Consider the following 21996-nt stretch of genomic DNA (forward strand, 5'->3'; position numbering starts at 1 on the left):
CAAAGGCTGGGCATCCTGCCCCATGGGCACAGCTGATGCAGGGCCTGCACTTAGGGGTACCCCGCCAGAAGGCAAAGCCCCAACCTCTGAGCCAGGGAGCAGCTCAGGGTTCCACTCCTGAGCTGCTGCTGGAGCCAGGGAACAGCCGGGAAGGAAGGGGTGGATGCCCAAGCTGTCCAAAGAGCTGAGGTCACCAAAGGCGGGCCGTTCCCAGCCCCTCGCAGGAACCTGAGCCCAGCTGCCTGCCTGAGCCCTTCTCCTCAGTTACCTGGTGACTGACAGCAGGCCAGGCCAGGCCAGTCACCAGGCGGCCCCGGCACTGCTGAGCACCCAGAGGCAGCATCTATTCTCTGCTCTCAGCCAAGGGTGACACTGAGTTGCACTGAGCACCAGATGGCCCTGAGGCCCAAGGACAAAGAGGAAGGTCATCGCCTTCAGGCGCTACACTGGGCACTCCACCAGATACTCGGCTGATCTCACAGCCTCACTGGACAAAGCCCTGAGTGGATGTGAGCTGCAGCTATGAGGCTGCCGACAAGGGTGAGGTGGGTGACAGCTGCTGGGCAACGAGGAGAGGTGAGGCCGGGCTGCCCCCTCGCATATGCATATGCCCTAGAGGTAAACCTCTCCTTTCCTGGGTTTTGCCTTGGTTGAAAAGCCTGGGTATTTGCCCATTTAGAGATCACGTGCAAGAGTGGCTCCCTGCCATTTTTAAGTGCATCTAGAAACTCAGGCTAGGAGTGGCTCTGGGCAGTATGAGGCGTGGACCTGCACTCAGGGGTCCTCCTAAGAAGCAAAGAGGTTTTTCTAGGGAGGCTGAAAAGCGACCACGTGCACAAATCCCATCTCCACAGAAATGGATTCCATTGCCTGAGAGAGGATGGAGTTTTGGAGCTCACCCTTTTGGGGCTACCTGCCCCTTAGCGACTGAGGTGAGACCAGTTTCATCCTTCACTTCTTGCTAGAGCCCAGGGTGGGTTGAGGCCCTAGCTCATCCAGGAACATGAGATTTGACCTGAGCCACGCAGCTCATGTCTGTTCCCCAAAACCAGAGAGGATACAGGATCTGGAGATATCTTGATCACAAATATGCTGGCGAAAACACGATCAAGTAGCTTTCCTTAGTACCAAGGTCGGAGGCGCCTCCTCGGCCCGATTTGCAAACACCCTACTAAGGATGGAGCAACCAGGCAGTTCTGGAGAAACTGTTCCTTCCAAGGCCCAGCCTGATTTTTCCAGGAAGTAACCATCTTTGAAGAGAGTGTTGACCTGGACCAATGTGAAGGAAGCTGTGGTTTGAGAGAATCTGGAAGCAGTGTGCAAAGCCCCAGCCCTTCCCAGGAAGCTCAGTCCCGAGACAGCTGGCCACTCTCCCCTCGGGCAGAGGCGAGAGCATTGCCAATGGCAGCAAGGATATGCTTCCCCTGTGCATCCTTTTTCCTTTTCAAGGTGCTTTGGTGGTGTACGACCCACGAGGATTTCCTGGCGATGGAAGGCTCCACTGGAGTGGTAGTCTCCCCATTCTGGGGCATTTGGTGTTCTGCTCGAAGTCACATGGCCAAGTGCAGGCTCCCCCAGGGCAGAGCTGGGAAGCTGACGGCATACTCCATCCCACTCAGGCCTCCTGAGTCCATTGGCCGGGACTCCCTGAGCTGCTGTTTTGTAGGAGCCCAGTGGCAGGCCTGTGGGTGGACAGTAGTGGAATATACACCCGCAGTGACCTGGGCCCTTGGAAGCTGGGCAGCAGACACAGAGTTACGGACGACCTCTCCTGCGCTAGGCGCCAGAGAGGACTGGGAGCCTCGGGACTCATCCCAAACCGGAAGCCATTCCAAGTATTCCCCCTGGGGGAGCTGCACTCTCAAGGGGAAAAATGGGCAAAAAGTAAAGAAACACAACCCAAAGCACTTGTACCAAGTGCTACAAAGGAACGGGAGTGTATTCACAAGTCTGAGTGAGCACAGGCAGGAAGGAGCTGATGGTCCTTACGGATGTGACCTTTGAGTGACCTGAAATAGGAATAGGAGCCAGCTGTGTGGAAACCAAGGAGCAGAGCATCCCAGGCACGGGACAACGGGCACAAAGCCTGGAGGCCAGAAAGTACTTTCAGTGCCAAGGAAACAGAGGCCCACCGAGGGAGGGCTGGGGGCCTTGGGGGAAAGCAGGACTGCATGTGTCCTGAGTGACAGTGGCCATCCCAGGTTTAGCATGACCTGACCTCCATGTCATGGTTACCAGCCGCCCAACCAGGGAGGTAGCTCTCACCATGGCACAGGTGCCCTTCACTGGCTGTGGTAGGTCCACATGCAAGGCCAGGGGGCCAGCGCTCTGCAGACAAAGGGCCTTGGGAACCCAGGATGGCAGCTCCGTTTGCCTGACTTCCGACAACCTAGACATCTTTTTCAAAGCAAAACAGACATGCTGCTCTCTGTGGCCACAGAGTCCGTCTTGTGTGTCCCAGAGTGGTGGTGAGCGGGGGGGGGGGGGGGGGGGGGGCCGGGCAGGTAGAAAGCAGGAGATGTAAGCTTATGGGGGGGTCCCCCTTCGGCTTCTGTCCAGAGGGTGTGGCATCAGCTGGATCCCAAGGCCCCCTAGGTCACCCAGCTCTTCTCAGCAGGTCCGGGGGTAAAATGGGTCTGGCCTCCACCTCCCCAAGGCACAAACTGGCTCCAGGGAAGAAAGCCATCCTCCCGAGGCCCCACACTGCTGGCCCCCTGCACCTGCCCTGGCCTGGCCACTGCCTCCAGCTTCTCACCAGCTCTGCAGTATTATCCTGAGAGCCTCCTGGCTTTAAAATAAATCAATTTGGGTTGTTAAAAAATTACCTCCACCCAGCTGGTCCCAGAGCATGGACTTCAAAGCCGACTCAGTAATAGAAGCTGCCAAAGAGCATGTCTGTAACCTCATCCGTCACAGTGGGGGGTTTCCCAGCCCCTGGCTGAAATGGGAAGGGGATGTCAGTGAATGGAAGTGTAGGTAATTGGGTGAGTGCTAAGCACAGGGGATGTGAAATTTGCTCTTGGTGTGTTTTCTCGTAGACTGTATTTGAGGAGGGTTATTCCAGTCCAGCCAGCCTTTCCCTGTGCTCACCCAACAGCCAATCGCAAGTGTGGTTCTTAGGTTCTCACTTCCTGGTCTGGACATTAGGTTGGCAGGAGCACATCAGGGGGTGAATGCTGCTCCCTGAAAACGGGGCACCTTCCTGACCTCCTTGGATGTGCACATTCTGGCAGGAGGACCTGGGTTCCTGATGGATGACCCAAGGTCCCCACCTACACACCCAGTTATTTAATATGCTGGTTGGGCCACGAGCTAAACAGCATCCACCCACCATCCAGACAACAATGATATTGCACACTGACTGGGGGCCATGAGGACTGGGTATCAGAGACACAACACCCCAGCCGTGGAGCCAGGGAGACACACAGCACTCGGGCCTGGGGCAGGTGTGGGAATGACATGGCTCCCTTCCCACCTCCCCTGGCCCAGGGCCACTTCATTACAGCACTCCGGAAATAAGTGCCACATCCACATGAGACAGGTTCCTCACGAGAAGCCTCTGGTAACTGAAATGCAGAAGTGTGACCGGGCACACTGGGACAGTCTGGTGCCAAACGGGTCCAGAGCCGCTGCCCCAGCTCATGAGCAGAACAACAGACACACCTACTGGCGTCACTGAGCAGCCTCTGGCCCACATTCAGTGATTGTCCAAGAGCCAGATGGAATCTGTAAACACACTGAAAAAGCCCCTTGAATCTGCCTTCCTCCACCCTGGTTAACTGGTTCTGGCTAATGAAATAACAGCGCGTCTCTGAGAGTGTCAGTTAGCTCTCAATTCTTGTTTTAATTCTGTTTCCATATGGATTTGATTTAAAAGGCAGCATAGAGAGCACTGATCCAAGAGAGGGTGTGTGCGCGTGCATGTGTCTGTGTTCTAAATCAGGGCGACAGATTCCTGCGTGTTCAACCCGGGAACCCAGTGGTTGCTTAGCAACACAACGATCTCTGCAACCAGGAGGATCCAGTGAATAATGTCAGCGTGATGAACCTCGAGTAATCAAGCTGCTGAGAAGGGCAGGATGGGCCGGCCCAGGGAGGGCCTTTTGCTCCGTTTCTCAGCCTCTCTGGGTTACTCTTTTCCACAGCGACTTTCCGCCAGCCCCAAGCACACGGCTGGATGTGGCATTCCCCCATTATGAGCTGCCGGGCTCCAGTCTCATGGCACAGACTTGAAGCAGGGCACAGGTACCCATGGGGTGCCTCCCCGCACCAGGAATGTTGACTGAGACTTGCCACATTGCAGAAGACAAAGAACAGCTCAGGAGCCCTCGTCAGGGTCCCAGCAACGAGCTGGTCCTGGGAGGACATCAGGCTCAGGCTCATGTCACTCTGATTCTGCTCTCCTCTTTCTTAGCAGGCTTTCCCTGGATAGTTTCCTTTCTCCATATTCGTACTATCCCAAGCCAGAGGAGGCAGGGTCGTGAATTTCCCATTCTAAATATGAAATATGAAACCGAGGCCCATATTCAGCTTCGTTCTTCAGTCCAGCTAAGTGGACTGCCCACTCTGCCTGTCTCCTCGGCCAAAAAGGGAACAGCACCAGTAGATTCTCAGCTGACGTCTGTACCGCTGCTTTCACTTCATCCATCGACAAAAGCTTCTTTTTTAATTTTAATTAATTTTGCAGTGTTGTCTCAAGCCATTCCGTTCTGTCATTTTCATGTGCTCTCGTGATGGGTGTTCACAGAAGAGGGTCATGCTGAACAAAAGTAAGTGCCACCTGCAAAAATGCCTTGATCTCTGCTGTGTGCTGCCCCTCCCCACTGCCCACCGTCTGTTTGGAGAGCCTTTTCTTTGTTTCTGACAATAAACACAGCTGCCTGCAAGGCTTTCCTTAAAAAAAAAAAAAAAAAAAAAAAACCGCTACCTGGGAACCGTTGGGATGTTTGCAGTGGGAGCACAGAGCTGACAGCCCAGGCCTGGGGGGATCTCCTCCCCGACGGTACTGCCATGGCAGGTCTCCCCAGAGCAGGGGCTGGGCACTGTCGCTGGACAGTGTCCCCTCCAGACTGTGACCTCAAGGCAGCACTGAGCAAAAATCTCGTCTCTTTCCCAAGGGTCCTTCCTGGGTCCTAATTAACAACTCAGATCCCCTCCGGATGGCGTGGCTTGGCGCCTACTCAGGATCTTAGTTCAACCACCTGAGCCTAATTGTATCAAAGCAGAACAAATAAATCTACCCACCGCTGTGGGGCAGGCTCAGAGAGGACATGGGCCAGGGCCACCTTGAAAGACCTCCCATGGCACTCCCTGCCAGCGTTCACTTCAGCCCAAGCTGGAACTCAAGTGGGTCTTTCAATCCTACGTGAGCAGCAGAACTTGGCAGGTCTCTCCTTAAATCCTTGCTGTGTCCACCCCTCTCTCTCAGGAACCTGGATCTAGACACCGAGGTGCTAGCTCTCTCTCCCTACATGCAGATGTTCTGATTTTGAGTAACAGCCTGGCAGTAATGGAGGGGCTGCCTTTACCTGCAGTAGAGCCAGTACACCAGCAACCAGCACCCACAGCCCCTGGAGGTTCCTGGCCCAGGTCTCCTGTTTATACCAGATCTCATCTGGGGCACCCAGCCCCTCAGAAAGCCACATGGGAAAACTCTGGGGGTGGCTGGCCCTGGCCCCGTGTGCATCCACCTGCCCCTGGGAGTGAGGCAGGATCAAAACTTGAGTCCACCCAGGTTCGTCTCCATTGCTGCTTCAGCATTCCATCCTCGAAGCAGCAGAGACTACCATCAGGTTAGGAAGTGTCACAAGCCTGGAGACACCTAGACAGCCGATTGGTTTCACCCAAATACCAGTGGCAGAGAAAATAGCAAAGAAAAGCTAGGGCAGAGAATGGGCAGATTGGCCTCATGCCCAGTTCACCCCTCCATTTAGAGGCCCCTCCATCCCTGTCCTCCGTTTTCATCGCCACCATGTCAGCAACCATGTGGCTTCTCATGTGCTCCTGAGCACATGCTACCCCCAACTCTGACCACTTGGGAGGGAGAGGAGCCCATCTCCCATATTTAGACATGGAGGCTCATAGGCTAAAATGTGCCTACACTGGTGTTTGGCCAAGCCAGGGTTCGTACATCTCAAGTCCAAATCCTGAGGAAGAATCCATGGTAGGAGGGATCCTTACAGAAGGGGGTGGGCGGTCGATCCACAGTCACGTGAATGAGTCCAAAAGGCAAGAAACACTCACCTACTCTTGCTACCTCCCCAGTTGGATGTAGCTTTGTCAGGGTGGTAGCATGGATGCGCCTTCAGTTTGGGGACAGCAGGGGACAGGCATGGCTTGTCCTCCGCTGTCCTCCTCCATGTGTGGCTGGAAAGCCCACTGTGGGCCTTGGCCAGAACCAGTGAGGGGGCCGTACCTAAGAAGGCCACGTGCAGGTGAGCACAAAGACCAGACTCAGATGCAGGCTCCTCCCCTCGAGTCATCTGGACGTCTCCTCGGGGCCAGTAAAGGCCGAACCTCAGAGACGCCAGTGTACTCCACTCCAACCCCCCGGCCAGGGCAAGGAGGACACAGGGGACTCTCAGAGACTCCCCTGGCCACTTGGGAGAATGGGGTTCCTTTCAGATTTCTGCTTTTTGGTAAGGATCATATATACCATTAGTGAGCTTCCCACACTGCCTTCCTGTGGGGCTGAAAACACATGATCGCACCCACTCCACTCCACAATAAAATGGCCCCGTCGACACTGGACAAAGTCGAAGCAGCCCTGTTTTAGCCCTCTGGATCAGTACAGACTGCACTTGGCAAATTACTCCTTGTTCTCAGGGTCCATGGATGGTTTCTTCAAACCCTGCGTGCCCCCAAATAGGCGTGGGGCTTCCCACTCACTGCAGCAGGGCCAGCCTGCAAGGGGCCCTTCGCGGCACTTGTCCCTTGAAGCCAAAAAAGCTGAAGGCCTGACAGGCAGTGAAGAGGGAGGGTCTCTCCCCAAGGGCACGCTTCCTTCTACGTGCCGAAATGGAGGCAAAAGAGGTCTTTTCTTATCGGTGACGTTCTGGTGACGTATCACCAGACACATCCCACCGAGGGAGCAAGACCCCGTTCAGGCCCCATCCTCATGTCTTCGAGTGAGCCCTTAAAAGCATCTCCCTAGCCGCGCTGGTCTGGGCCTCCCTGCTCACACGGCGCAGGTGCAGGTGTACCCACCCGGCAGCCACCGCCGCGTGGGGCCAGGTGAGTGGGCAGCCTTGGTGTGCTGTGGTGTCTTCTCAGAACTCTGCTTCCTGGTTCTTTCCTCCCTGCCCCGGCCCTGGCATGGCAAGTCATCTGCTCACTGCCAGCGCGGCTGCCGTCAAGAGTGTCTCCCACACCCCACCCCCTTGGCGGTCTACGTCCTGCTGACCCACACAGCGACCCAGCTTGTGATGCTTGTCTCTGTTGTTGCCATTTCAGAAGTCCAGAGGTCATGAGCACCGTCTCAGGTACGCGGAGCACGACGGTCACCTTCACGGTTCGTCCGGGGACCTCGCAGCCCATCACTCTGCAGAGCCGGCCCGCAGACTTTGAGAGTAGGACCTCAGGAACGAGACGTGCCCCGAGCCCGGTGGTGTCGCCAACAGAGATGAACAAAGAGATCCTGCCTGCCCCCCTCTCCGCTGCTGCCGCCGCCGCCGCTCCTTCTCCCACTCTCTCAGAGGTCTTTAGCCTTCCAAGCCAGCCCCCATCTGGGGACCTGTTTGGCTTGAACCCGGCGGGACGCAGCAGGTCGCCGTCCCCCTCGATACTGCAACAGCCAATCTCAAATAAGCCTTTTACGACTAAGCCTGTGCACCTGTGGACTAAACCAGATGTGGCAGATTGGCTGGAAAGTCTAAACTTGGGTGAGCATAAAGAGACCTTCATGGACAATGAGATTGATGGCAGTCACCTACCAAACCTTCAGAAGGAAGACCTAATAGATCTTGGGGTGACTCGGGTCGGGCACAGGATGAACATAGAAAGGGCTTTGAAACAGCTGCTGGACAGATAAGGGTGGCTGCTCTTTACCTTTACAGACTTCTTGTTATAAGTAGAGATGGGCTTCTACTGAAATATTTGTGCGGCCAAGCACGGTCTGTGAGCACCAACCCCATTCCATGGGTTTGTCTCCTGGTACCCAAAGAGATGCCGAGTGTGTCCAGGTGTGGCTGAGCGAAGGCCTTGCAACTCCCCCTCTCCACGTGGGCTTCACAGGCTGTTTCTGTGCAGCAGGGGACACGGGGAGGGAGTCCTGCCACCACGGAGAGAGAGGCTCAGCTTGCCTCCCAGCATGCAGGTGACCTCACTTTGCCAGGTCCCAGGGACGCCCCCGTCGATTGAGTACGGGACCCTTGCTCTTGCAGGCAGACACCAGTGTACTCTAGATACCTCCTGAGACCTCCCTCCTCTGCTTTCTGGGCAGCTCTCACCACCCCAGGCCCGCCTCAGTCTGTGGCCTCCGGGAGGGCACTCAATGCTCACTTGCTCCTTTCTTTCCTCTACTTTGCTTGTGGTAAGACACCTCAGACCTGTTTGTCTGGTGCCCCTTCTTGGGCCCGAAAGGTAGAGAATCTTTTTTTTCCTCTGGATTCTTTACCCCATCTCCTCCTGCGATGTGCATCCGTGGTTCTTTGGCCATGAAGTTCTTGGCAGTGGTGGGGAGTCTGAATGGGATCGTGCCCAGCTTTGCTTAGCTTTCTTTCTTTCTTTCTGCAAATCTATTAGCATAATTCCAGAGTGGCCAAACAGATGTCACATGGAGTTAGTCAAAGCACAAAGTCACGATTCCAAGGAGGAGGGGAGACCTGGCCATGGGAACCAGCCAGTGTGCAGCTGCCCAGGTCCAAAGTCTCCTCCAGGGGAAAAGCATTTAGTCATCTGCCAGGAGTGTCTCCAGGACGGTGAGAAGGGGATTCTCTGCCTTTCGCAATTTTTTTTTTAATTGAAAGTGTTGTATTCTGCAAAAATCAGAGCAGGTGAGCGTCCACTTTAACACGAGGGTGGGACACAAGGTCATTGGTGGGCATATGCTGCTGCCAGGGAGACAGCATCTTCCCCGGGAGCCAGCAGGTGCCGTGACGTCAGTTCTGAACCCGGCCAAGGCTAAGCATCTCTGCTGAGACAGCCCCTCTGCTCTCTGAGGCCAAGGAGATGGTACTTGGGGGCTTTCCCCCTTTGTCTCCAACTGTCCGGGCACCCCCACCAGTTTATCTTACAAGGACAACAGGTTTCTTGAGAACCCAGTGGGTATGGCGTCTAGGCCGGACCCAGGGTTGAGAACACAAGGTGGGCCACAGGGTGAGGGTAGAGGCAGACAAACGAAGAGAGACAGGGAGGTTTCCCGGGCTGCACCAGGCCCCTCTCGCAAGGCTTTCTTGAGCCTGCCCGATCTCCTCCTCCCTGGAGTCCCCTCCCCTGTAACAATACCTCCAGTTTCCAAGGGAGGTTGCCACCTGCACAGGAGCCACCGGACACCCAGCCAGGCTTCCAGCACATTCGCCCACACTTGGAAGAAATTCGAACAGCAGGTTTTGGCTTTTCTTATGATTTCAGAACTAGCTTAGCCCATCTCTAATTATAAAAACATGATTTTTTTTTCCTTTCTTTTCTTTACGCTCACAATCAAGTGTCTGATTAGGTCTGGAACAGCTCTAGAATGAACACATAAAATTTAGCAATTTAAAATCTCTTTCTTTACTGCAAGTTTAAATAGTTGTACAGATAGTTTATAAGCACAATATTTTAAGAAAAAAAAAGTGGCTGGTCTACTAGGCAGCCTTTGTGCCACTTCAGTGCTAGAAAGTTAAAGAAAAAAAAAAACTTTTGTGATTTAATAATACTATTTCTGTGGAATTATAAAAGTATGACCTTTTTAAATCAACCTTATTTGGATGCATCTGAACCAGCAGAGCTGTGTTATATTTTCTATCTTTGCTAGAACTTCGTCATCGAAGGACAATTATTTCTTCAAAAGTGGTTACAATTCACAATGCAGCAGTTTCTCCAAAAACAAACACGCACCACACACACACACATGCGCGCACACACACAATTTTTCCAACCACAATGCCCCTGAATTGGAAACTGAGTTTTGGACCTTCCTCTGTTCTGAACCCTTCCGCAGGGCAATCTGTATCTGAATGCCCCGATCTGACTTGAAATCAATTGAACATGAAGGCGCTTCTGTCCCGCCCACCTTCTGTCTCTCCGTCGTGGGGTGTGCCGGGACGCTACAGGTGGCCTGCTGAGGCCACCTGCGAGTGTTCAGAAAACATAAAGGTGGTGGTTGGGCCACTGTCTTCCATTTGGTGATATTGGCAAAATTCAGTCAGTGCACTGCTTCACCCTGGCTCTTCCCTCCTCTGTCTACTGTTGGCATTTACCTCCATGCTCAGTGCCAGGCGACACGCCAGAACGAGAGAGGACAGGAAGGGAAGGCGCTGCTAGGTTGCCACCTGGTGGCTTGAGGTTCACTGGACTTTGGCTGCCACTCCCTTTCTTAGAGAGACTTCGACCCATGGGCAACTAACCAGAAGCAAGCAGACTGCAAGAAACAAAAGAGCTGGGCAGTCATTTATTTTTGCCTTGTCTTATTCTAAAAAAAAAAAAAAAAATCACAGGACCCCGCAGAACCTGCACTGAGTAACCCATGTGGCCAAGGTGAATCCATCTCTAGCCCTATTCGATGGTTTTGCTACAGAAAGCAATAGTTCCTCACTGAAATCGCCGCCCACTGTTCTCCCCCTGCCCCTTGGACACGTTAGGACCAGGCCCTATTCCATGACCTCTTCAATGGTGGGACACAAGTCAAACTGCTCATATAAGAATCATGTTAATACTATTCTGGGTTTTAAGATCAACTTTTGTTATCTACTGTAATTTAAATAAATTGCATTTACATGCCTAGTCTCTGTAACATTGTGTATACAAAACCAAAATCTCTCAAGATGTAAATTATGTATACCTGCCAAGACACCTGCTGCTCCAGGGTGTCTGTGCACATTTTAAGTTAATTCATATAATATAAAATGACTCAATGTGACTGTTGATTTGCTGAACTTTACATATCACAAAGTGGATTATTTGTGGTACTTTAGTTAGTAAAATGGTGATTTTATTTTATTTTTTTCTGAGTTACTGAACAAGCAAGCATTACCCAGGTGATCTGGCAATGACTTTGTGTGTGTGGGCCACAAATATTGATTTTTCCCATTAACGAATTTTTTTTGTTTTTTTTAGAAACTAATTATGTTTCACACTATGGTTTGTGTAACTTGTGTTCGCATTATCTGTGTTGCTGTTACTTTTGTGCTTTTATTCCTTTTAAACTTTATTTTAAAAAAAAAAAACAAAACAAAACAAAAAACAAGCTCCTGTAATTTGCACTTCCTCCCAATCCTTCAATCTCTTGTATGGCAACCAAAATTACTGTAAGAGAAATAAATATACGATTGCACTAAGGTTGTGGCTCTGATTGCACACAGTGAAAGCTGTCTGGGTGAACCAGGAGTTGCCAACTTGCAATCTAGCATAGGCTCTTTGAACATCATCGCCACTGTTCCTCCGTAAGATTGACCAGGTGCCATGTTTCTTCAAAGAGTAAGAGCCGTCCCTGCACAGAGCTAATCTGCCTGGGCTCCATCCCCTGACAGTACCCTCACGGCACAGACGGAGACACACAGGATCTCAGAGCCATGTGCGTATTGGCGGGCACATCTGTAAGCTCTGCTTAGAAGCCCAGCTGAGGCCTGGCCTTCCTTTGGTCGGGGACGGAAGTGGGGGGTGGCGCCGAGGGGGTCCCCCGCGCCCCCACCTGCTCATCTTCTTCCCTCCAGGCCGTGGGGTTGCAGAACCAGGTGGCCTCTCTGGTTAACGTGAAGCCAGCCATGTTTCAGCGGTAAGCAAGCAGGCACTGACGCTTGGGGCAAGAGAATTTGTGTCTTTTGGTGAAGAACGGAGCTGGGAAGACATGGGCTGTCCCTTTGTCTGTAGGGAAGTATGTTTTAAACACTGAACCTCATCTTTGGCCTCATCAATGAATACCTGGTGTCTTTAGTTCCTGGACAGTTTCTTCTATGTTGGCACATTTCTCCATTTGAACAGCAGCCACTATGTTTCTATGTTTATGAAAAATTCGAATCCTCTTATCTTTCGCAGTTCACCCTCCATTAAGCCTTCCACTTCACTGTCTGGTGGTTTCTCCCACACCTTAACCACCCCCTTCACCTCCAATGGTTTCTTCCAAACCTCTTTTAGGTAAATGTATCAGTTTGTCTTAAGGAAAAAAAAAATTGGAAGACTTTCTTTTACTTGTACTTTATTTGAGGCATTTTACCAACCAGGGCACTGGAGTGTCTGTGCTTGTAGGTCTCCGCGTTCACTCCGAGAAGGTGGAAATCCCACAGCGCCTGGGGAACAGAGCCCAAGCTGCATCAGGGCAGCCACGCTCCATGGGGACTCAACCTGTCCCTCCGATGCCAGCAGGCCTGACCGCTTCAGTTTCCAATCCGCGCTGTATCAGTGATTTTCTTTCTTTACTGTTCCTGTTTAACATGTCTCTGCATTTCAGTCTTTACCGTTCTGTGTTTAAAATTACAACAATCACTGTCCATTGCTTCTACTCGGGAACTCTGTTTATAGCAATTCTGAAACTTAATATGAGCCTTCAAATAAATACAGAAACGAGAAAAAAAAAGGAAAAAAATAAAGTGTGTGCCTTGGGTGTTTTGAACCTGATCTGCATAAAACCATATTGTATTCAAATGCTGTATATTAAATGAAAGGATAAATATATCTTCACTGTATTAATGTAGCTGATAAAATAGTTCTAGTGCCTTGTTTTCTGAACTGAGAAGCCCATATCAATGCACAACGTAAAGTAAAAACCGATTCGAGAACTGAAATGTTGAGAAGACGTAGACGTGATTCTGGAGCCTTCAACCTAAGACTGTGGAATATACACAGTCATTTAAATTAAAAAATAAAAAGAAAATTGAAATAAGATCGTGTTATCAGTTAATTTTCCATTAAAAGTGCTCTCTGCTCTATCACTTTCAGTATTTTCACTTACTTAACACACAAAAGAGCATGTATGAGAGTCCCCATGGAAGAGAAAGGTGTCCTGGCAGGAGTCCTGGACTCCCGCCCGCCTTCCCCGGTGGCGTGTCACCCCGGCAGCACTTTGTTGGCGGCTTATCGAAGTTATCAGTATTGATTGTTTTCAGATTTTGTTAAAAATTAACAAAATATTTGTTGATAGTGACAGGCCACTCATCACAGAACTACTACTAATGTTCACAAGCAAAAGAAGTGGCAGTACATGGTCTGTTTTTCTTTAAAAAAAAAAAATGACATAGGAAGTACACGAATTCTGGTCTAATGGCACTACACTCGAGGGCCTGTCATCCTAGAAGTTGTCTGGGTGTAGTGAGAGTGTCGGGAGCCGCCGCCCTGCCTGTGGGGCTATAGTCCTCATTGCCAGAGCGCATGGAGGGTGGCTCAGCCAGGTCAGAGGCAGGTACACACCACGTGCTGTGTCCACCGCCATGTCTTTGGGCTCTCCGCCAAACACGTGTCTCAAGGGAGCAAGGACCTCCACAGGCTGTGCCTGTTTATCTCACGAAACTAGCATCAGTGCTGCTGTTTACCAGGCCAAAGTCAAATGAGATCCAAATTTATTCATTTTAGGCCACAAATGTAGTCTGAGAATCTGAAAGAGGTGGTTTGGGAGAGATGGGGTTTCTTAGGGATTCCCATTCCACATGCTGCTGCTGCCTCCACCAGAAGCATGTATGTATCCCACGTCAAAGGGGTGTGCCACAGCCACCAGGCAAGGTGGACAGACAGGCAAGCCCTAGGCCCCATAGGAGATGAGGGTCAGAGAAATCTCAGGTTGGCCTTCAGGGCAGCCAGGTGAGCAGGTCTGGGTGTGAAGACAGCTGATCCCAGCTGCATCTGGTGGCAGCATACCTGTTCTGTGTTCTAGCCATCAAGCCTTCCTGCCTACTCAGTCTTTCTTGCCAAGGGGCTTACACAGACTTAAATGTGTTCTTCAAATCCCAGGGCCCAGAGAGGAGGAGAACAGAGCCTTTGAACTGCTAGAGAAGCGACCACAGCACAAGGCAGAGCTCAGTTTATTTCCAAGTATGGTCCCAAGAGGTAGGCATAGGCTGGAAATAATAGTAAGTCTCCTGGGTGCACTCTGCACCAGGCACCATCCAGAGTGCTGCACCCATTGGGTGTCCAGCAGCCAATAGCCCCATTTTACAGATGAGGAAACAAAGTCTTGCCAAGGTCCATGGTGAGGTAAGGACAGAACCAGGATTTGCTATAGAACCTCCATGACTAAGTCCAACTCTAAAGGTGCCATCAGGCACCCAGAGAACTCCTGGCCGTGTCGGGGTCTACCACGGATGACATGGACAAACTTTCCTTTCTGCTCCTACAAAGTCATTTGTGCAGGGCCAGGGGTCCAGGAGGGTGGGCAAGATGGGGGTTCCTTCCTATTCAATCACCTCAGGGATGTGAAAAAAGGAGATTTGATTCTGCTTATGCCACTGCCCTCGACTAAGATTGGGGAAGCCAGGACCTCAGGATCACAAGCTTTCTCAAAGACTTGATATTTGTAAAAGGCCCACAGCTTGGAGATGTGTGACATGTGGCATCTGCTTTAATTATCTCAAGAACCCATGAGGCCAGTGAGGAAAAAGATGACCGTCTCTTCTACTTGTAAGGAAACGGATGTTCTCAGCCACAGTCTACAGGCAGGTGGGATGATTCATCCTGAAGACTGACAGTCCTATCAAGGGAGCAGAGCTGCCCTGGGTCCCGTCCTTCCCAGGCCCTCCCCCCGCAACTCTTCCTCCCACGGCCCTGAGCCACCCAGCATCCTCCAAACATGTTCCTTTGTGGCCTACAGCCACGAGAGCCTGTTTCTGTTGCTTACAACCGCAGACTGCTTGCAGACACAGCTCCCATCCTGATGCCAGGGTGCTCTCCTCCACACCCCATGGCCTCCCTCCGCCAGTTAGAACTGGGGCAGCCCCTTCCTCCCCTTTCACCATCACCCTCACTGGCAGAGGAGAAAGGCCAAGCGGATGACAGACAAGGAGTCAGTCACATGGCTACGGAATGAGTTTGAAAATGAGTCCGACAGGCCCACACGGCTTTGAAGCTTTACATAAAGCCAACGGCGCGGAGCAGCAGCTTCCTCCCTTGGTCTTGGAGCCTGCCATCTGGGCAAGCTAAAAATAAAGGCTCCGTTTTGAAGCAAGAGTTTATACATGTGACTACAGAGGTCCTGGTAAAGACATCAAGGCTCTAGGGGAACCGCATGGCCTGAAACCTTTAGCGCCGCAGGATGGCCAGGAAGGCCCAGCCCCCGCCTCCCCCACAGGCCGGGGGCCAGCGTCTCCTGGCAGCAGCCAGGAGGGAGAGCAGAGGGTGTGATGGCTCTCTCTGGCTGGGAGGGAGGGAAGCCATGAGAAGAGGGGGCTGCATACAGCCTGAAGTGCAGGCTGCCATGGACTCACAGCAGCGACAGAGAAACAGCCACGTGGCCCCGACTCCGCCGTCCAGTCGGGGGCCCACGTCCTCCGGGCCACCTGACACCCGCCCCAGCTGCTCCGCCAGGCTCCCACAGCAGGGCCTCCTCTCTGCTGGACCCTGGATCCTCCTGGCAGCTGGAATACTCTTCCCCGGGTCTGCACAGCTTCCCGGACCACCAGACTCGAGAAAGGCTCGGGCCAATCCCACCTGCCGCCCCTGTCACCACCTCCGGCGGGCCTGTTGATGCGCTTGCTGCTCCCCCTCCGCCGGCCGCCACACGCCCCCCGCTGCAGGAGATGCCCCAGGAGGGCGCCGACCGCCCTGTCCCAGCGGCCACTGCTGCCCCCGGCAGCTGCGCCCCAGCCTGCAGCTCCGACCGCGTGCGGAAGAGGCACCCCCCGCGGGCCCCCAGGGACTACAGGGCGGGCCTGCCCGGCGCCCCGCACCCACCATGACCTCTGACCCCCGCCCCGCCCCGCCCCGCGACGCGAGGCACCCGCGCTCTCTAGGGCACCTAGCTCCCGGGGGCGGGCCGCTGCGGGAGAAGCAGGGGGAGCCGCGCGGGGCGGCGGGGGGCGGGGGGCGGGCGGCCGGGCGGGGAGCAGGGGCTCAGCCGCGGGCCTGCCAAGCTCCCAGCACGGGGCTCCGGGGCGCCTACCTCAGCTCCGGCTTCTGGAGGGGGCAGCTGCGCGGGCCCGGGGCGCCTCTGCCACACCTCGGGCGGGCCGAGCGCGCACACACGGCACGAGGGGGGCGCACCTGCTCGGCCCTCACCCCCCCAACGACCGGGACACCGAGCCGCCTCCCGCCTCCCGCCCACCGCCCCGGGACGCCGCTTCCGCCGCAAGGGACACTGGGCCCGGAAGTCACGTGCCCTGCCAGTCACGTGCTCTGCATGGGCCAATCGAGACTCGCAGAGGGACCGCTGAGCACGTGCCCACGAGGACCAACCAGGATCGGCAAAGGAAGGGGATTGTGATTGGCCCAGCTGGAGGAGGGACGACTTTTGGCCAATCCCAGGGGCCAGGAGGCGGGCTGTGGGCGAGGCGCCCCGCCCACAGGGGGCGGGGACTGGGCTGGCACTGCCTGGGAGGCTCAGGGCGATGCTGCGCAGCTGGGAGCAGCTTCACCCCTGTCCCTGCAAGCAGATCAGTAATGATAAAAGACAACATTTGGCTGCAAATAACAGAAACTTGCATTAAAAGTGGCTTATACCAAAAGTGCTTCATTCTTTCCATAGGGCACAAAAATGTAAGCTCCACGAGGGCAGGAATCTTAAGTCTTTTTCACTGCCCTATGTGGACAGCAGGATGTTCCCAATAAGGGTGTGTTGGAGGCATGGACAGTCCTTGGTGATCCCTGGATTTGGTCAGACAGCTCAACGTGGTCAAGTCAGACTGAGTGAGCCTCTCCCTCTAACTTCGCAGCCTCACAACAACAAAAGGCGCTGCCGCTCTACACATCACTTTCCATCCCAAGTCAGGAAGAAGAGGGGAAGACCATGTCAACTGTATCTGCTCCCCGCTACCAGGGGAGCCAGTGCTTTCCCAGAAGTGCCTCCCCCATGTCATCTAAAGCCATCCCCGGAAGCCAGGCAGATGGGGAAAGGGAGTACTCAGCATGGCACAGCGCTGCCAGGAACAGAGCTGTCTTAAAAGGCAGAAGACTGAATGGAGAATGTGTGGACAGGTGCTAGATGGGGTTGCAAGAGTGGCCGGGTAGGTTTTCCTCACTGAGCATTTGAAAGTATGAAATCCAGGGGCGCCTGGCTGGCTCAGTTGGTTAAGCATCTAAGTCTTGATCTCAGCTCAGGTCTTGATCTCAGGGTCATGAGTTTGAGCCCGGCATTGGGCTCCACACTGGGCCTGGAACCTACAGAAAGAAGAAAGAGAGAAAGAAAAGAAAGAAAGGAAGGAAGGGAGGGAGGGAGGAGAGAGAGAGAGAAAGAAAAGAAAAGAAAGAAAAGAAAAGAGAAAAGAGAAAAGAAAAGAAGAAAGAAAACAGCCCAGTGGCATTAAACACATTGGCAACGCCGTATGGCCATCAGCACTGTCCAGTTCCATCCTGCCAAAGAGAAAGCCTCTGCCTGTTGATCCCCTTGGCCCCAGGGTCACTGGCCCACGCAACTGGTTATCTTTCTGTCTCTGGATTTGCCTTTTCTGGACATTTCATGTAAATGGAATCACACAATATGTAGTCTTTGGGGTCTGGTTTCTCCCACTGAGCATGATTTTTTCCAAGGGTCATCCATGGTGTCGCGTGTGAGACCGCTTCATACCTCTTTTGGCTAAAGAGTATTCCATCGGAGGGATAGACGGCACTCAGGTTTTTCCCCTTCGTCAGTTGATGGACATGTGGGTTGTCTCCACCTTCTGGCTGTTGCGAATAGTGCTGCTGTGAACGTGCATGTACGTTTATTTTCTGTTCTTTAGGGGCCTACGTGCTGGAAGCTGGAATTGCTTGGTCGTGTGGTCACTCCAGGTTGAACCTGTTGAGGAACTGCCAGACTGTTTCCTGCAAAGGTCAAACCACTTCCATTCCCACCGGCGGTGGGTGAGGGCTCCTCCCTGGAGACTTCTGAGGCCGTACCTCATGGAGGCTGAGCTCCATCTCAGGCTTCCAGATACAGCCCAGGCCCCAGGAACAGGTTGGGCCACAAAGACTCTGCATTTCCAGCAAGCATCAGGCACTGCTGGGGGAGACTGATCTGCGGCTCCCAGGGAGTATCTGTGAGCAGAAGATTACCAGGCCTCCTCCCAGGCATCCGGTTTCAGTAGGAAGTGTCAAAATTCAGAGAGCTTTTACTCTATGAATACTTCTTTGAGGGAAAAACAAACTGTTCTCAAACAGGGAGATTTCAAATTTGAAAGTGGTAGGAAGCTCAGGGACAGGTCGTTACAGGATAGCTTATAACGCCAGAATGGCTGCTAGGAGGGGGGTTTCCAGATGGCAGGGAATTGGTTAAATATGGGTATCTTACACCAGTTGGGGAAGACAACTTAGGTTTCATTTATGATTATCAGAGGCATTCGTAATAAATAACCTGCTTTCTTATTCCTGAGATTAGGTATAGATTAAGTTTGGCTCACATAAGGTTAACTGGCTCTGTCTGCTCTGGATCTTTGTATTTTAAACAAGAGGAAGCCCCAGAATCTGGGTGGTTGATGTTCTCCTTGGGTGGGCCTTAAGGGAAGTGTGAGAAACTGCCCCTTGCATCTGCTACCCACATTCAGTGAGAGATGTTGGTGCAGAAGCTGCAGCTCTCTGGAGTCTAGCCTGCTGCACAGGTGACCTCTGTAGGATGGGGAGTTTGTACACCTGCTATCTGGAATTGCCAGCACCTGAACTGTCCATGGCTCTATTGTCTACAATGTACACAGAGGAGGCTCTAAGGTGGTGGTTCTCAAGATCTGGTCCCTGGACATGCAGCAGCAGGGTCACCTGGGACCTGGATAGAAATGCAAATTCTTGCTCCTCCCCCATCTGCAGAATCAGAAGCAGGGCCCAGCAACCCCGGTTAACAAGCCCTTCAGGTGACCCCCGTGCCTGCTAGAGTTTGAGAGCCCCTTCTCCAAAGCAACCCCTGCAACATAAACCTGCTGCCCCAAACCCTCCAGTGATGCAACACCAGGGGACTGCTGATGCTCTGCCATGTCCCATGTGGCTGTGTGGCACTGTGTGTGTAACATGCCCCACTCTCCCAAGGGCTGTGGGCCTCGGGTCGCCGAGATCTGCATGGGGACACCTCTGAGAACAGCTCATCTAGCAGTGAATGCCCGGGAGGGCAGCATGGGCCTGAGGCCATTTCTGTCCTGTACCAAAGAGCTGGGCACACTTTCCCTGGATGACCTCCCCTGGGAACCAGCCACCCAGGCCCCCCCTGCAACAACCACCAGACCAAGAACCACACAACCTCTGGGCTCCTCAGTATCCTCATCTGAAATACAGTTTGACAATCCCTTGGCCCTAAGACTCATGGGGGCAAATGAGGTCTTCCATGGGAATGGCTTGCCCAAGCCAAAGGGAATAAATGATACAGGCTGGGTTATCTTTTTAATCAAGCGGTAAAAATACATATGATATGAAATTCAAAAAGTCGTTAGGAGAAAGCATCTCTCCCTTCTCCACTGGCTCCCTAGACCCCGGGGTACCTCCCCAAGGCTTGTGCCTATTAAGGAATCCTTGTGATTCTTTCCTGGCCTGGTGCATACATCTGCGAGCATATGCGTATGAATCATTTTTAAAACCTAAAATAGCTCACTCTACACACTGCTCTGTACTAGTCTTGCTCTTTTTAAAATTATTAAGCATGGGGCACTTGGGTGGCTCAGTGGTTGAACATCTGCCTTCTGCTCAGGTCATGATCCCAGGGTCCCAGGATCGAGTCCTGCATCGGGCTCCCTGCATGGAGCCTGCTTCTCCCTCTGCCTACATCTCTGCCTCTCTCTCTCTCTGTCGCTCATGAATAAATAAAAATCTTTTTTAAAAAGTTATTAAGGGGATCCCTGGGTAGCGCAGCGGTTTGGCACCTGCCTTTGGCCCAGGGCTGCGATCCTGGAGACCCGGGATCGAATCCCACGTCGGGCTCCCGGTGCATGGAGCCTGCTTCTCCCTCTGCCTATGTCTCTGCTTCTTTCTCTCTCTCTCTGTGACTATCATAAATAAATAAATAAATAAATAAATAAATAAATAAATAAATAAATATTAAAAAAAAAGTTATTAAGTATGCCAGGCACATTGAAAGGATAGGGAATAATGAACACCCATATCTACCACCCAGCCTGACAACAGCAAACATTGCAGAGAGGCTCGAAGCCTCTCATCCCCTCCTGATTGTGCCTCCTTCCCTCTACCTCAGAGGTAACCACTGCCCTGAACTTGGTGTTGATCGTCTCTATGCATGTTGTCATGTTTATCACTTATGTGTGTGTCCATAAACAATATGTAGTAGTAACACGCATTTTTATTTAAGATTTATTGATTTATTTTAGAGAGAGAGAGAGAACAAGCACGAGTGGGAGGGTCAGAGAGAAGGAGAGAGAATCCCAAGCAGACTCCGAGCTGTGAGCAGAGCCCAATGTGGGCCTCGAGTTCATGACCCCGAGATCACAACCTAGGCCAAAACCAAGAGTCAGATGCTCAAGCGATGGTACCACCCCACCCAGGTGCCCCTCTTATGTACATTTTAAAAGCTTGTAGAAATGATCTCTACATCATGCACAATTAGCAATCCTCCTCATAAAGAGAACAGTGCCTGGCGCCTAGCCACGACTCACTTAAGCTGTGGCCGCCATCATCATCGATATTATAATTATTGGCAATCATGAATCCTGCAGCTGGCTTACTCAATATGACTTTTGAGACTCATTAAACATGACAGATGTAGCTCTAAATCATTCACGTTCACAGTGGAATACATTTCATTACATGAATATATTGAATTTGATTTATCCATTCATCTGTTGATCTTTAGATATTCTTTTTTTTTCTTTGCTATGAAAACAAAGCTTTCCAACATCAGTGCTAAGTGAAAGAATCCTGTCACAAATTACCACCTATCGTGTGATTCCGTTTCCATGAAATGTCTGGAAAAGGCAGATCCACAGACAAAGATAGCAGATGAGTAGGAGCAGGGGTAGGGGAAGGGACTGGGGGGTGAGGCATGGGGTTGTTTTTCAGGTGATGAAAACTTTCCGGAATTAGACAGTGGTGGTATTTCCATAACTCTGTGAATACACTCAGAGCCGTTAAACGGTACACTAGCTAGGTGAATTATATGGTAAGCAAACTATGTCTCAATAAATCTTTTCAAGAAAAAAAAATGCTTTTCTAAATGTAATGTGGGATCCTACATTGGATCTTAGAACAGGAAAAGGACATTCAAGGAAAAAGTTTAAAATACAAAATCTGAAAAAAAAAAGTCTGTCATTTAGTTAACGGTGCTGTCTCAACATTAATTTCTTAGTTTGAATAAGTGGATGGACCATGGTTGAGTAAGAGGTTAATTGTGAGGGAAATTGGTAGGGAGTACATAAGAAGTGCCCCACATTAAATTTACAACTTTTCTCTAAATATATAATTATTCCAAAATGAAGTGTATTTTAAACAGACACCTGGGTGGCTCAGTGGTAGAGCGTCTGCCTTTGGCTCAGGTTGTGATGCTGGGATCGAGTCCTGCATTGGGCTCCCCACAGGGAGCCTGCTTCTCCCTCTGCCTGTGTTTCTGCCTCTCTCATGAGTAAATAAATAAAATCTTTAAAAAAAAAAGACTCTCCTTGCCCCTCCCTCTGTGCCTCCTCCCACCAAATATCCATAAATATTTTTTTAAATAACCAAAAATGAACCCAAACAAGCAGCACTGCTGTGAATATACCCAGTGCTCGTGTGGGAGCGTCTCTTGGGTGCTCCCTGAGGACTGGACTTGCTGGCATC

The 21996-nt window shown here is 52.0% G+C and overlaps 1 protein-coding gene and 1 long non-coding RNA gene across 6 annotated transcripts in view; one reads left to right on the forward strand and one right to left on the reverse strand.

Annotated features, from left to right (window-relative positions):
• Positions 1 to 11477, forward strand: part of SHANK2 (SH3 and multiple ankyrin repeat domains 2) — a 480960-nt gene extending 469483 nt beyond the window's left edge. For all 5 annotated transcript variants that reach the window (XM_025451799.3, XM_035701273.2, XM_049096284.1 and 2 more), the window contains one exon: positions 7453 to 11477. In XM_025451799.3, the coding sequence (XP_025307584.1) occupies positions 7453 to 8029 (577 nt within the window). In that variant the 3' untranslated portion in view covers positions 8030 to 11477. The remainder of the gene's footprint in view (positions 1 to 7452) is intronic.
• LOC112663197 (uncharacterized) lies at positions 10616 to 16396 on the reverse strand. The gene is made up of 2 exons (XR_003139051.3): positions 16223 to 16396; positions 10616 to 12597 (listed from the first exon to the last, which is right to left on the reverse strand). It is a non-coding gene; the product is annotated as an uncharacterized LOC112663197 (long non-coding RNA).
• Positions 16397 to 21996: the final 5600 nt, after the last annotated feature.

This window comes from Canis lupus, chromosome 18 (assembly GCF_003254725.2).
Source record: "Canis lupus dingo isolate Sandy chromosome 18, ASM325472v2, whole genome shotgun sequence".
NCBI lineage: Eukaryota > Metazoa > Chordata > Mammalia > Carnivora > Canidae > Canis > Canis lupus.